The sequence below is a fragment of the Mauremys reevesii genome, linkage group 24 (assembly GCF_016161935.1).
Source record: "Mauremys reevesii isolate NIE-2019 linkage group 24, ASM1616193v1, whole genome shotgun sequence".
NCBI lineage: Eukaryota > Metazoa > Chordata > Testudines > Geoemydidae > Mauremys > Mauremys reevesii.
In genome coordinates, this window is record NC_052646.1 from 8770848 (window position 1) to 8787359 (window position 16512).

The following is a 16512-nucleotide window of genomic DNA, read 5'->3' on the forward strand; positions in this document are numbered from 1 at the left end:
ACTTATAAATTGTGATCAAGTCACCCTGTAGCGTTCTCTTTGTTAAGCTAAATAGATTGACCTCCTGGGGTCTGTCACTCTAAGGCAGCAAAGAGTCTTGTGGCACCTTATAGACTAACAGACGTTTGGGAGCATGAGCTTTCGTGGGTGAATGCCCACTTCGTCAGATGCAAGTAGTGGAAATTTCCAGGGGCAGGTATATATAAGCAAGCAAGAAGCAGGCTAGAGATAACGAGGTTAGTTCAATCAGGGAGGATGAGGCCCTCTTCTAGCAGCTGAGGTGTGAAAACCAAGAGAGGAGAAACTGGTTCTGTAGTTGGCAAGCCATTCACAGTCTTTGTTTAATCCTGAGCTGATGGTGTCAAATTTGCAGATGAACTGAAGCTCAGCAGTTTCTCTCTGAAGTCTGGTCCTGAAGTTTTTTTGCTGCAGGATGGCCACCTTAAGATCTGCTATTGTGTGGCCAGGGAGGTTGAAGTGTTCTCCTACAGGTTTTCGTATATTGCCATTCCTAATATCTGATTTGTGTCCATTTATCCTTTTCCGTAGAGACTGTCCAGTTTGGCCATTGTACATAGCAGAGGGGCATTGCTGGCATATGATGGCGTATATTACATTGGTGGACGTGCAGGTGAATGAACCGGTGATGGTGTGGCTGATCTGGTTAGGTCCTGTGATGGTGTCGCTGGTGTAGATATGTGGGCAGAGTTGGCATCAAGGTTTGTTGCATGGATTGGTTCCTGAGTTAGAGTTACTATGGTGCAGTGTGCAGTTACTGGTGAGAATATGCTTCAGGTTGGCAGGTTGTCTGTGGGCGAGGACTGGCCTGCCACCCAAGGCCTGTGAAAGTGTGGGGTCATTGTCAGGATGGGTTGTAGATCCCTGATGATGCATTGGAGGGGTTTTAGCTGGGGACTGTATGTGATGGCCAGTGGAGTCCTGTTGGTTTCTTTCTTTGCAAGACAAACCCAAGAAATAGCGTGGGGCCGAGAACCGATCCCTGCAGAACCCCACTAGAAACACGCCCCCTCGCTGTTTACAGTTACATTTGGAGACCTATCAGTGAGCCAGCATTTAATCCATTTAATCTGTGCCATGTTAATTTGATAGCTTTCCAGGTTTTTCATCAAAATGCCGTGCAGTACCAAGGCAAATGCCGTACAGAAGTTTGTCTGTTACATCAACGGTATTCCTTTTATCAATCAATCTTGTAATCTCATCAAAAAAAGCTCAAGTTACACAGGATCTATTTTGCATAAACCCATGTTGATTGGCATTAATTATATTAACCTCCTTTAATTCTTTGTTAATCGAGTGCCAAATCAGCCACTGCATTACCTTGCAGGGTGCAGTGTCAGACCGACAGGCCTATAATTACCCGGTCATTCCATTTACCCTTTTTAAATATTGGCACAGCAGCAGCTTTCTTCTAGTCTTCTGGAACTTCCCCAGTGTTCCAAGACTTATTGAAAAGCAATATTAACGGTCCAGCGAGCTCCTCAGCCAGATCTGTTAAAACTCTTGGATGCAAGTTATCCAGACTTGCCGATTTAAAAAATGTCTAACTTTAGTAGCTGCTGTTTATCCACCTGAGATACTAATGGAAATAAAAGTCTTGTCTTCTGTTTTTCTCCTAAATACAGAATAGAAATATTAATTGAACACTTCTGCCTTTTCTGAATTGTTCTTGATAATTCTACCATTTCCATCTACTGATGGACCAATATCATTAAGATTATTTTTTTTCCTAATATACTTAAAAAAAACTCCTTATTGTCCTTAACTCTGCTGGACATAGCGGTCTCCTTGTGTCCTTTGCTTCCCTTATCAATTTTCTACAGTTCCTAACTTCTGATTTATTTTTGTCACTATCAGCTTCCCCTCTTTTCCATTTTATATATATTATTTTTTTATTATTATAGGTGTCTTCACTTCCCCTCTAAACCAGACTGTTGGCTTTTTTTAACCAATACAGCCTTGTTCCTTGATTGTGAAATTGTGTTTTCTTGGGCATCTAAAGCGTTCTTAAGCAATTCCCGATGATCTTTCACATTTTTCTGATTAAATTATTCCTCCCAGCTGATTTGGCTCATAATTGTTTTCAACTTTGTGAAACTGGCCCTTGTAAAGCACCAAATATATCTATGGCTGGTCTGGACTTTATTCTGCACGTACATTATAAACGTGATCAAGTCTTGATCACTTATACCTCAGTTACCATTAATTGTTAGTTCTGTGATCAGTCCCTCTTTATCTGTCAAGACAAGGTCTAATATAGTATTCCCTGGTGTTGGCTGCAACATGTTTTGAGTTAGGAAATTGCAATCTATAATATTTAGAAATTCCAAGGATGTTTCACAGCTGGCAGCCTGAGACCTCCAGCTTGTGTCACTCAAATCGAAGTCTCATGCCGTTCTTGTTCTTGTTTTTTTGCTACACATTTTAGACAGGTGTGTAAGGAGCTGGTTGCCCTGCTGCCTAGTGTGATCAGGGGCCTTTCAGTTGCACTGTAATCCAAAGTAGGCTTGTTGGTAGGACACTTCACTGGGACCTAGGAGACCCGCTTCTATTCCCACCTCCAAATCATTTACAAAAAAAAAAATTTGTGATGTGCCTCAGTTTCCCCGACAGTTAAATGGGGACAAAGAGGACCTTCGCAGATAAATCCCAGAACTCTCCACTTGTTTATTGCCATAGCGGTGGGGGCTGGATCAGCACCCCACCCAGACGTGCGGCCCACCTCCCTACCTGTGGCACATTGATTTCTCTACAAGTCCCCAGCCCAGGCGACGCATCCGCAGTTAGAGATGATATTTAAATTGCAGCCGAGCACCAATTTGAGGCTGACACAAATTACCGCTGAACGGGCCTGCGGGAGCGGTTGTTACTGGCAGGATCCTCTTTGACGCAGAGCTTAATTGTCTGCCATTAAATTTGCATTAAACCACAAAATGTTGCTGAACGAGAGATGAGGGTGTGTGCGGAGGAGGGGGCAGTTCTCTGGCCTCTTTGCCCCTCCCCTCCCGGCAGCATAAAAGGACCTTGGAGTGAGTGGAAACAGCCTCCCTGTGCACCAGCCCTGCTGCTAGCCCCCCAGCATTGGGGGTGTGGTCAGAGCACATTGCGCTCTGGCTATTCTCTGACCCCAAAGGGATCATGGGAAGCAGAGAGTAAGTTAGAGCCACCCCGGGACTGCTCTAATTTATACCCCGGCTGGGCTGCCTGGATACAGGGGGTTCAAAGGGGGCTCAGAGCAGCTTCCCGTCCCCATGTCTGTCCCTGTCCCACATGCAGGAATGGGACCCCCCTGGGAGGCAGGGCTGGAAACTGCAGTCCAGGCTCCCATCTCCCCTCTCCTTCCTTGAGGGTGATAGGGGAGCCATGGGGAATCGGTCACTGGACAGGAGATGAATCTTCCCTCTGCAGGACCAAGCCCTTTGTCCCCCGAGTGTTCCCACGCTGCTGGATGGAAGCAGCTGCTTTGGGAGACCGGGACAGCTGGAAGGTGGGAACAGCTCCCCAGGGGATGTCTTTGTTACCATGCAAGCACCGTGCATGGTGGTTACCCTGTGGTCACGGACACCGGGGACCAGATCCACAGGTGGGGTAGCTGGCCGTTAGCCTGGTACCTTCTCAGCGTCATTCGGCAGCCGCAGTGTGGGGAAAGGACCGTAGAGAGAGTGTTTGTGTCTCAGCAGCCTTTTTTCGGTGGGAGAGGCGGGACAGAGAGAAGGAAGCAACTCACCTAGGGCCACACTGGCAGAGTAAGGAAACAGAACCCAGGAGTCCTGGCTATCCTCCCCCCCCCCCCCCCGCCGCCTGGCTCTGACCACTAGTCGCCACTCCCCTCCCAGAGCTGGGAGCAGAACCAAGGAATCCTGGCTCCACACCCAACCTCCCTCCTCTAACCACTAGTCGCCACTCCCCTCCCAGATCTGGGAGCAGAACCCAGGATTCCCAGATCCCCCTGGCCCCGCTTTAACCATTAGTCCCCAGTCCCCTGCCAGAGCTGGGAATAGATCCAAGTCCTGAAGCCCGCTCCCCACGCTCACACAGGTAGTTCCAGGAGCGCTGTGCCGTGCCAGCGAGGGGCTGGGGGCAGCTGGGAGGCGGGGGGAAGCGGCTGAGCCCGGCTTTTCGGCAGCAGTGTAATTAACCACGTTAATGATGCGTGTGGCAGCGACAGCAGCGCTGGGATCTTTCTTTAAAAATAGTAGAGCGGAAAAAGAACTGATGGATTCAGAGAGAGAGTGAGGTGGGGGGAAGGGAGAGACCGGCCGTGGAGGGGTGAGCCAGGACTCCTGGGTTCTCTCCGCAGCTCTGACACAGTCACTGGCCTAGGGATCCCAGGCACCCGTTGCTGGAAAGCAGCTACGTCTGGGCAACAGCAAGGAGCAATAACGAGCTGGAATGAGGCCAGAGCTCCTGACTCCTCAGCACCTGGAGGATTTCGATCTGGGGCCTCCTATTTTAGTCCTGAACCTGCCTAGCTCAGCAGGGCAGAGCAGCAAAGCCAGCCATACGCTGGCACTCCCCACCCAACCTGTCTGCTCACTCTGCCCCCCCAGCTCTGATGCCTTCCCTGCCCCGTCCCTGCCAGCAGCCTGGAGCCCCTCGCAGACCCTCCTGCAGACAGGACCACCTGGAAGGCAAGACAGTGTGACAGGATGGCACCAGGCAAGCTCAGGTTGGTGGGGGAGAGCAGGACCCGCTCTGTATCTTAATGGCGGGGGGCACAGCCTCAGGGGCTTCATGCCAGTACCTGCCCCCTCAGCTGAAGGCAATGGAGCTTTGCCAGCTTACGCCAACGGGGGCCGCAGGGCATGGGGGAAACCTTTCCATCAGGCCCTCTTTATAAAGCATCCTCAGAAAGGTTAATCGATCCCTGTAGAGACGAGTGACCGATTGCTATAGGTCATGTCTAGCCGTCTGTCCCCCCCGCGGTGCCTATAACACGTCTGTGACACGCCTCGGCACGCCTGCGACATGCACACGCAGCCTCCGGCCATCCCTCGCGCCCCCTTTCCAAATGGAACCCGAGGCCTGAATTCCAAGGCCAGACGGGACCGTTGGCATCATCTCGTCTGACCGCCGGCGTAACGCAGGCCTCGGTCCGCCCTGAATGAATGAGGCCAAGCTCAGCCGTGTCTCGTCTCCCGCCCAGCTCGGGAGCCTTCCCCCAAACGTAGCAGCTCGTGCGTTTCGCTTCGGGCATCGCCGGTTCAAATCCCCCGCCCGTCGGCCGAGAGGGTAAATATCTCTATTGCCGCAGGGGTGGCGTATTGCGCGGGGAGACGTTGCATAATGCGTCGGGGCTGTGCAAATATCCCTAATAACGAAGACAAGCGTTATTGTCATTGCTGTATGGCGGGTTGTCCTTGGAATTCACTCCCCAGGAAGGGTTGCTCCAGGCCCGTGTCTCTAACCCGACCCTGGTGGTTTGCTGTTTTCCTGCTTGGGCCGGGTGCTCTGCGCTGGGAGATGGGGGGATGCTCATCTGGCTGGGCTGGGGTGCATTGCAATATAGGCCCAGCTGGTGAAAAGAATCATAGAATCACAGAAGATCAGGGTTGGAAGGGACCTCAGGAGGTCGTCTAGTCCAGCCCCCTGCTCAAAGCAGGACCAGCGCCAACTAAAAGACCCGATCGTGTGACGAGAGTGGGTGCTAAACTACTGCCCGGTGGTCTGATTTGATCAGGCAGCTCTTAGGAACCGTATGTGGGTCCTTTGAATGCCCTGGTTCTACCCCAGCGAGTTGCCCTGTGATACAGGGAGAGGAGCTCACACTCCATGGCCCATTCCATCCTTGGCCTCTCTGCGGTGCCTGCCCACCGGGGGGCACAGTCAGAGCCGGATTGTCACCCACTGGTGCCAGGGCCTTGTTATTTGTACTGCAGTAGCATCTGGAGTGGGGGGAGGGGGCACATTGTGCCCGGCGCTGTACAAACGCAGAGACTGCTCCTGCCCCAAAGAGCTTGCAGTCAAAATAGAGACAGGCCAGGAGAGGAAACTGAGGCACTGCGTGGGGGAGTGATTGGCCCAAGATTGCAGGGCTGTGTCTGGAACTTACAGCTCCCACAGCCTAACCTAGTGATCCACCCATCAGTACACACTGCCCTGATTCCTCTGCCATGGAAGAGCATGCCTGTGCCCCATGGAAGGCAATGACCCACATAGAGAGAAAGTTTGCCTGCTATTGAGTTATTATTAATATCTATTAGGTGTATTACAGTAGCACCTAGGAGCCCCATTCACGGCCCAGACCCCATGGTACCAGGTGCTGTACATTATCTATTAGGTGTATTACGGTAGCACCTAGGAGCCCCAATCATGGCCCAGACCCCACGGTGCCAGGTGCTGTACATTTTCTATTAGGTGTATTACAGTAGCACCTAGGAGCCCCAATCATGGCCCAGACCCCATGGTGCCAGGTGCTGTACATTTTCTATTAGGTGTATTACGGTAGCACCTAGGAGCCCCAATCACGGCCCAGACCCCACGGTGCCAGGTGCTGTACATTATCTATTAGGTGTATTACGGTAGCACCTAAGAGCCCCAATCATGGCCCAGACCCCACAGTGCCAGGTGCTGTACATTTTCTATTAGGTGTATTATGGTAGCACCTAGGAGCCCCAGTCATGGCCCAGACCCCATGGCGCTAGGCACTGTACAAGCCCAGAAGAAACAGACGATCCCTGCCCCAAAGAGCTCACAGTCTAAGAGAAGAGACAGCAGATGCAGACAGACAGAGGCGCCCAAGGCTCCAGTGGGAAATCTCCAGCCCTAGGCTCGGAGGTGAAAGGCCCCGTGTGCCGGAGCCACCCTGTCCCCCTCCGCCACTGTCTGGCAGCTCTCCCGTCAATCACAGCAGCTCGCTGGCGCCTGAGCCGGGCTCATTCCTGGCCTATTTATAGTGCCACCCAGGCAGGTGTCTTTCTGCCAGACAGATGGCGTGACGGCGCCGCCGTTTCGACCGTTTCTCAGCCTATCGGGGGGTCGTCCTTCGCATTTGTGCTTTTCCTCGCCCCTTCCCTTCCCTTCGCCGGGGCTTTAAAAGGATGACACGTTTTTATGGCACAACGAGGGGAAAAAACCCAACACCTCCTCCACCCTGCAGAGCTAGGCTGAGATCAGGCCACGCTCCTCCCCGGGTACCGTGGGGAAAAGCCAACACAGAGAGGCCTTTGCTTAGATGAGCAAAACGGTCTCCAGTTCTGACTAGGGGGGGCAGGTTACCCTACCTCCCACAGGGCTTTTTATGCCAGCCTCTTCCAGCTGATACCAGCCACTGCCAGATGCAGGCTCCCGGCTAGATTAGCGCCTAAGCCGGTAATTGCTACGAAAGGTTCCAGCTTAACAGCTCTGTTCATCCACGGGGGAGCTTGTCTATGACGGGAGTGCCTGGTTTCCAAGCGAGAACAGGGCCTCCTTGTGCCAGGTGCTGTACAGAGAAGACAGCACCTGCCCTAGACAAAATAGACAAGACAGCCACCGGGCGGGGTGGGGGGAGAACGTACGTGCAGAGCGAGCGGGCAGCTGGCATGGTAGCGCCAGGGATCTTTGGGTTCAGTCTTGTTATTTAAATCCCTTCGGTGGGGGAGAGGTTTGGCTGGCTGCGCTGGGAGGGACTGGTAAGACCTGCCTACTTTAACCCACAGCAAGGAATAGAACCCAGGAGTCCTGGCTCCCAATCCTCTAACCCACTACTCCTCACTCCCCTCCCAGATCGGGGACTGGTTGAGTGATGAATCCGCTGGGAGCATTTGGGGAGGTGGCGACTGGCCCAAGGTCCCCCCGTCCCCCAACTCATTTCACCCCATGGCGAGTTCCAGGGCCCGGAGACGGAGGATCCTGATGGACCCTCTAGGAACCGGGGGCTGCTCCCATGAAATGCGATGGGATATTGGCCATGGATCAGGCCCAGTAGGGTCAGGATCTGGCCCAGGATTGTTCCATCCCTCTCTCTAGCTCTTTGTGCTGCCCTGTGTTATACAGCCCCCAAGCAATGGGCGCCCCCCCCCCCCATGGCAGGCCTGTACAGTTTGCTCTAAATTCATAGGCATTTGGGACCCTAGGTCCCCCCGCCCAATTGCTCAGCTTCTGAAATGGGGGTGAATGTTACACTGGGGGGCGACTGGCACAACACTCACCGAGGGAGTTGGTAGGACTGGCACGAGTCCAACACCCTTAGGCTGCCCATGAGGTTGTAGCGCAGAGGACAGGGAGCCAGGACTCCTGGGTTCTGTTCCCTGCTCTGGGAGGGGAGTGAGGTGTAGTGGGTTACAGGTAGGATGGGATTGGGAGCCAGGACTCCTTGCTGTGGGTTAGAGTAGGCAGGTCTTACCAGCAGGACTCCTGGGTTCTGTTCCTTGCTGTGGGTTAGAGTAGGCAGGCCTTAGCAGCAGGACTCCTGGGTTCTCATCCTTGCTGTGGGTTACAGTAGCCAGGCCTTAGCAGCAGGACTCCTGGGTTCTCATCCTTGCTGTGGGTTACAGTAGCCAGGCCTTAGCAGCAGGACTCCTGGGTTCTAGTCCTGGTTCTGGAAAGGTGTGTGGCCTAGTAGGTAGATTAGGAGGGGCTCAGAGTCAGGACTGCTAGTCTCTTCACACTTGTGAGAAGGGAGGGGAATCTAGTCATCAGAGTGGGGTATACTGGGATCCAGGACTCCTGGCTTCTATTCCCAGCCATAGGAGGCAGTGTGATCTAGTGGTTAGCACAGGGATAGTGGCTCAAGACTCCCAGGCTCTGTACCAAGCTCTGCTGATTCCTTGCTGGGTAAGTCACTTCCCATCTCTCTGCCTCATTTTTCTCCATCTGTCAAGTGTGAAAAATGATCCTCACTCACCTTTGCAATCCCCCGGTGTGTATCGCTCCGCAGCCCACGGCCTGGGCCAGCCATAGCAGGGAGGGCTGAGTCCTGGCTCCTCTGTGCCCTGGGGTAAAAAGAAACCTTCTCTCCATGTTACTCACCATCTATTTTTAAATGGTGTTGAAAACATAAAAGGCCCCTTCCCCATCAGTCTAATTATAAATCGGCTGGAACGTCAGTTTATCAAGTGTAAATAAATCCGCCCCGGCCTCCTTCTCACCTGCTGGGCCGTGCTGACAAAGGAGAGCTCGGCGCACGCCTCGCTGGGATTCTGGGAATGGTGACGGTCGCGGCACGGAGCTCGGGGAAGAAATTCATTTTCAGTCTATATTAAAAATGCGTCTTTGCTGTCTGTCTCCCCCCCCTGCAAAATTCATGGCTTTTCGTAGACTGTGCTGGCATCGCAGCACCTGGGATCGGCTCCTCACTGGAATGGGATCCAGGGAAGGGATCTGGCCAGCTTTGCAGAAGCAGATCTCGCTGCCCGTCATGCTGGCCCAAAATCGTCTCCCCGGGCTGTCTCCACCTGCTGTCTCTTGTCCTAGATTGCAATCGTGGGGTGACTGCAGCGTGTGTAAACGTACCCCAGCTAGATTTCCTGGGGCTTGCTCGGGTGCTGGAGCGGAGAAGCCCTGGCAGCAGCTGTGCAAGTCGTCCCCCCCCACCACCACCCCTGGGTAATTACATGGGCAGCTAGCCCACACTGAAGTCCATCCTGCCACAGCTTTGCAAGATTAAAGCCAGCTCGGGGGTGTCTGTACAAGTTGCAGATACACCCTGTGCATCCCAGGCCTCAGCTCCCGTTTGTCCCTTTATGTGTTTGGGCTGGGATCCCTCTGGAGCAGGGATGCGCTCTGCTGTGTCTGTGCAGCGCCTGGCACAATGGGGCTCGGATCTCAGCTAGGGGGCGTTCCCTGCTACCGTCATGCTTCCCGTAAAAGAAATCAGACCGGATCTGGGGAAAGCTGTGTACATTCTGACACCCTTTAATAGCGCCTTTCCACAGATCTCAGTGCGCTTTACAAAGGAGGTCGGTACTGTTATCCCTGTTTCACAGATGGGGAAACTGAGGCACGGGGGTGGGGAAAGGACTTGCCCAAGGTCACCCAGCAGGCTAGTGATAGAGGTGGGTCTAGAACTCAGGCCTCCTGAGTCCCAGGGTAGCGATCCACCCACTAGGCATCACTGCTGAAGGTTAGCCATCCTAACCGTACCAAAGCTTCTGCAGGATGTTAACCTAGGCCCTCGGCTGTCTCCAGGCAGTGACGTACTGCTAAGCTGGCAAGCCATGTCAGTGGGGTGATTTGACTCCCCTCTCATTCAGTGCGAGCTGGAGGTTCATAACCAGCGTCCTCCGGTGTCCTGGCTGCTGACAGGCAGTGAGCGAGGGGGGAGGGGGGACAAATTCTCAGCTCAGTCACTCACGAGGGAGCCATATGATCAGCCCCGGCGCCGTGTGTATTTTCATTGTAACTCAATCACCAGGACGAACAAGCGCTGGGAGACAAGAACAGCAAAATGCAGTGAGCCTCCCGCAGGAGCCTGCTGAGACTTCCTGGAAAAGGCCGATAAACGGCCGATTTAGAAGCTTTCGCCCCAGCTGGGCCTGAGGTTTGCTGCATCCATCCCCCCTATTACCAGGGCGCAGTTGAGATGCAAACAGAGAAGCCATGCGGCTCAAGGGCTTGCCCGGCTCCCGCTCTGAGACCGCAGCCGCTCCATTTCCCTGGGGTTAGCGTGGACGCAGGGCGGTGAACGGGGTTCCGGAGAAATTGCCGCTGGCGGTTTAAACCAGGGTTTCCTGGCTTTTACAACGACTTAGTTACATTACGGCAGCAACTGAGGTAGGGGCCCCATTGTGCCGGGCACTTGACAGATGTGGAGCGGGAGACAATCCCTGCCCCAAAGCCCTCCCGAGCGAAACAGACGGATGCAGGGGAGGGGAAACTGAGGCACAGAGAGCGGACGGGTTCTCCAGCCCAATGTTCTCCGGCAGGTGGCTGAGCTGGGATGAGAACCCAGGTCGCCTGCCTCCATCGGGAGCCTGGGGCCTCTTGTTAGCTGTGGGGAGGCGGGGAGGGGAGTGCTATGTGTGACTGAGCAACCGGACCTAGGTGCTAATGGAGTTTTGTGATTAGGCCTGGATGTTTCCTTTCCCCTGTTGGCAAAGGGCTCCTGGCTACGCGTTGTGCTCCAGTGCGTCAGCTCAGCTTTCTTCATGATCAAGAGTCCAGGCCGACTGGCCATACCTCCTTCCGCTCCGGAGTCCAGGTCCCCCCGCCCCACTTTGGGGGACCGTGCGTTGGCTCCATTGAGTAGCAGGGCGTGGCTGAGAACGACGCCCGACACTGGGGGGACGTCTTCAGGGTGCCAGGTTCTTCCTCCTCCAACCTCTCCCGGCTACTGCCCAAGAAAGCGACCAGCCTGGCAGCCTGTCTTTGTTCTAAGCTGGTGCCTCATCACAATCAGATTACAGCTAATCAGTCCCAACTTCCAATTAGCAGGTGATTGGGATGGCGCCGCTCGTCATAATTAGCAGTGCAGCAGGGAGCTCGGGCTGACGGGAGGGGATGGGGTGCTGGGATTTGCAAACCTGCTGAGGAGCTTAAATCATTCTCCTCTTCCCAGCCCCTGCTCACCCCCCACTCCTCCCACACACACCCCCAGCTCCCCATCTGAGCAAGAATTAGGTTGTTATGAAGACACAGGGGCCTGATCCTGCTGCCTGCAAGCTCTCCCGGAAAACCTGTAGGTAGAGAAGCATGTAGGATAATAGATAGGTGGCTGGAGAGAGGCTCACGTAACGCACTGGATGGATAGGTACACAGAGAAGCAGGTGTCCTGAGAGGTAGGTTAGATGAATGCATGCGGGAATCGAGGAAGGGTACATGTCATGGTGGACGGGTGCATGTGGCACTGGATAGCCAGTGATGAAGGGAATCCGGGGATCCATGGAGCGGTATGTACAGAACAGGGTGGATGGACGGAAGGAGGGCGGGTGTTTATGGCACGGGACTGAAGGGAGAAAGGGAAGGCTGTGCATCATGATAGATGTGTATATATAGGGTATTATGGCATTGGATGGAAGACTGGATGGAGGGGTGTGTAGGTGATGGAAGAGATGGTTGGATCTGTGGAGGGTTGTGTAGGTGATGGAGGACATGGATGGGTACATGGAGGGGTGTGTAGGGGATGGAGGGATGGATACATGGAGGGGTGTGGAGGGGATGGAGGGATGGATGGATGGATACATGGAGGGGATGGAGGGATGGATGGATACATGGAGGGGTGTGTAGGGGATGGAGGGATGGATGGATAGATACATGGAGGGGTGTGTAGGGGATGGAGGGGTGTGTAGGGGATGGAGGGATGGATGGATACATGGAGGGGTGTGTAGGGGATGGAGGGATGGATGGATACATGGAGGGGTGTGTAGGGGATGGAGGGATGGATGGATACATGGAGGGGTGTGTAGGGGATGGAGGGATGGATGGATACATGGAGGAGTGTATAGGGGATGGAGGGATACATAGAGGGTTGTGTAGGTGATGGAGGGGATGGATACATGGACGGGGCATGTAGGTGATGGGAATGACAGCTGTTGTCTGCACTCCCACAGATGTTGCCTGCATCCAGGAGGTGACAGCAACAGGAGGGTGGGGGGCTGACCCCTGACCAAACCTCAGGTCCCCAGGTGTGGTGGGTGCTGTGCTGCTCAGCTGCTAGTGCATTCTGTGTGGGGGCAGATTCGCAGGGCAGGGGCAGGATGGGGCCCGTGCCCAGGGGCGCACTGGGATTCACAGCGAGATGAAGCCCTGGGTTGGAGCCCAGGTGCTCTGCTACAGGCACCAGGCTCCAGGCAGGTGAGTGGCTCCAGCCCTCCCTACTCAGTGGGTGTTGCTGTCGGACTGCAGAGAGCCCACAGCCCAGGCGGCCCATCGGCATGGCCAGCACCACGCCAGGACCTGGCGCTCCAGCCCGGCCACCCCAGCAGCCTCCGAGGGCACAGGGCCGGAGCGCCAGGACCCGGAGCCGGAGCTCGTACGTGACTATGGGGCTGGGTCCTTGAAATGGTGTTCCAGTCATCCCTCCCCCACAGCTGGACACACACACACACACACACACACACACACACACACACACACACACACACACACACACACACACACACACACACACACACACACCTATTCCCACGTTCACTGACACACACCCACACACATTCTCATTCCCAGTCATTTCCATACTCACACCCCTCCCCCTCCTCTCTCTCACACTCAGCCCAGCCTCCCTCCATCTCTCTGTCCCTAGCGCCTCCTTTCCTCCTCTTTTCTCTTCTTCCTTCCTTCCTTCCCCAGTGCTGTCTCCCCTCCCCCGCGGCTAACCCCCGCTGCCCCGAACCGGGACCCCAGCCCCTCCGCTCCCTATAAATCCGGCAGCACAAACTCCGTCCCCGGCTAATCACGGCTCACCACCCCGGCCTGACCGCGCCAGGTTATTTCTAAAGCCTGGCACTTGGCTCCCGGCTGGAAAACCGCCCTGGAACGGGGTCCCCCCCAGCCCACCTCACGAGCCTCCCTGTAACTGTCATCGTGTTGGGCATTAATTGGGCTTTGGCGGCGATTTCCCCTTCCCGGGGCAGGTCTCCGACTCCTCCCACGGCCCAAGGGGAAAGGGGCACAGTGCCGAGATAGCAGGTGGCGTGGAGCAGTGGTTAGGGCAGGTGACTGGCAGCCAGGACTCCTGGGTTCGTCCGGCTCTAGGACGGGAGTGGTTTCTCATAGTGTGAGCAGGGGGGAGGGGACTGGGAGTCAGGACTCCTGGGTTCTATTTTCAGTGCTGGGAAGGAGCTCTGGGAGGGGAGTTGGGTCTAGTGGTCAGAGCAGGGGGGTGGCGCTGGAAACACTCCGCCGATAAAGAGTTTGTTGTCACATTTTTCCTTTTAAAACAAGTGTGTGTGTCCGTCCGTCTGGGGCTCTGCTCCAAACTGCTGCTGAGCTGGCCTTTGCAGTAGCACCCCCATATCCCCCCCAGTTGGCTAGTCTCTACCCCCCCTGCCTGTGGTCTGGAGAGCCCTCCGGGGGGGATGAGCCCACATCCTGCCTGTGTGGGAACTCCGGAGGGTGGAGAATTGTCTCGGGTTCACCCCGGTGACTTTCCAGGGACGCCGAGCTCCGTCCTGGAATTACCGGAGAGATTTTCTGAGGCTCCCGCAAGAGCCAACCCGCGTCAGCGCCCGTCAGCGCCACACGGCACTGACGCCATCACCTGCCTCTGCTCCAGGGCACTGGTTGCCTGCTGCACCCGGGGGAGGCCCTGTGGGCAGGGCCTGCTAATTGGCAGCCCGGAGTGTGGCTCTCCTGGGGTGTGTAGATGGGGAGAGTCTCCACCACACCTCTCACACACACCCCTTGTACACACACCCCTTTTACACCCTCACACACAGTCCTTGTACACCCGCCCCCACAGGCCGTACACCCCCCTTTTGCACCCCCACACCCTGCCCACACACACAGTCCTTGTACACCCCCCACAGCCCGTACACCCCCCTTATACACTCTCACATCCCCTCACACACACCCCTTTTACACCCTCACGCTCCTCATACACACAGTCCTTGTACACCCCCCCCCACAGATTATACACCCCCCTTATACAATCCCACACCCCCTCACGCACAGTCCTTATACACTCTCACATCCCCTCACACACACCCCTTTTACACCCCCACACCCTGCACACACACAGTCCTTGTACACCCCCCCACACAGATTATACACCCCCCTTATACAATCCCACATCCCCTCTCACGCACAGTCCTTATACACCTTCACATCCCCTCACACACAGCCCTTTTACACCCCCATGCCCTGCACACACACAGTCCTTGTACACCCCCTCACACAGCCCATACACCCCCTTTTCCACTCCCACACCCCGCTCACACACAGCCCTTATACACTCCAAAACCCCCTGACACACACAGCTTTTACAACTCCCCTTATACACCTCTCACACACAGCCTGTACACACACATTTATACATAGAGTCACACACATCTCTTACACACCCGCTCACAGGTATACACACACAATCTTTCCACACACAGGTTTACATAGAGACATATATGCCTTATACATCCCCCACAGCCCTCACACACAGCCTGTACACACAACATATAAACATAGACACACACACACTTTATACACCTCACACACACAGTTATACACGCACACCCCTTACACGCCTCCCACACCTGCTCACATACAGGTATACACACTCACTGGTATACACATACACAACCATTACACACACACGCAGTGCTCTACACAGCACGCACCACTTACACATACATTCACACACACAGAGATACACTCACACACACATGTGCCTTACACACGCCCAGGTATCAGTGGTGCTGGAACAGTTTTTCAGTGGGGGTGCAGAAGGCGGAAACCATGTATTTGGGTTGCTACTACTTCATGCAGCAGCACCTTGATGTAAGGGGTTAGCCATGATCCAACTGAAAGGGGATTGGGGAAGAGGTGTGGGTCCTCTGGCATCGGGGGAGGGGGAGAAATGGGGTTGCTTCTCCCCCGCCCCCGCATTCTTCCCCCTCAGATTGCTCCCTTCCTTCCCCCACAACCCAGATCTGAGGCTGCAGCTCCCATTGTAACTCGACCCCCTGCTCCAGCTGCTGCTCCCTAATGCTTGCAAGCCCCATATGCGGGCGGGGCCGAGTGAGGGTCTGGTACCCTGTTTATAACCTGGCCTGGGGAGAGCTCCAGCCCGCAGGACAAAGTGGGGGCTGGGGGGGGGTGTTCACGCCCCTGCCCATCCCCGCTGGGGTGGAGCCCGCGCTCCCAGAGCACCCGTGTCGACCGGGTATTCTGAGGACGGGTGCACCCTGGGCAGGGTTTTCTGTGCTCCTGCCGGAACAGGCCTGAGTTTTCAGCAGTCCTCAGCATCCTCCAATCCCATGTGGCTGCTTGTAGGGGCCCTTGGCTTGGGCATGGTGTCTAGTGGTTAGAGCTGGGCGGTGGGTGGGCTGGGAAAGCAGGGCAAAGTGAAAAGGCCTTAAAACAGGGGTAAATTAAGCTGATGCTCCCTTTATGGACCCATTATGCTGCCAGGGGGCACAATGACGTCTTAATGTAAATAGGAATCAGGCTACAAGGTCTGAGCATCCGGCCTCCTGGGTTCTGTTTGCAGCCCTGGGAGGGCAGCGGGGTCTAGGGGCAAAGCAGGAGGGTCTGGGAGTGAGGACTCCTGGCTTCTCTCTCCAGCTCTGGCAGGGGAGCGTAATCCAATGGTTAGAGCAAGGACGTAGGCGTCAGGGCTTCTGGGCTCTAGGGAAGGGGAGTGAGATCTAGTGGTTATGGGTTCTTTCCCAAGATTTGCAGCTGACCGGATGGATGACCTGGGGCAGTCACCCGCCCCCTGCCTGCCTCAGTTTCCCCAGCTGTATAACGAAGTGGTGATGCCTTCGCAGGGACGCTGTGGGCTTTAGTGAATCTATGCTGGCGAATTGCCTGTATCTGCCTTTCCCTCCGATTGGCCTTTTGACTCTGCTGTTACCAATAGACTCTTAAATTAATTTTTTGTTGTGGGGGTGGGGGGGCGGAGGTTGTGGGCGCGGATTG

At 55.0% G+C, this 16512-nt stretch overlaps 1 protein-coding gene across 5 annotated transcripts in view; it reads left to right on the top strand.

Moving 5' to 3' along the window:
* Positions 1-16512, top strand: part of SEMA6C (semaphorin 6C) — a 92565-nt gene that overhangs the window by 38779 nt on the left and 37274 nt on the right. For 3 of the 5 annotated variants that reach the window (XM_039512975.1, XM_039512978.1, XM_039512979.1), the window contains exon 1: positions 695-719. The exons of the other annotated variants lie outside the window; for them this stretch is intronic. In XM_039512975.1, coding sequence (XP_039368909.1) covers positions 697-719 — 23 coding nt within the window. In that variant the 5' untranslated portion in view covers positions 695-696. Of the gene's footprint in view, positions 1-694; positions 720-16512 lie in introns of those variants that run through there. 5 annotated transcript variants of the gene reach the window in all.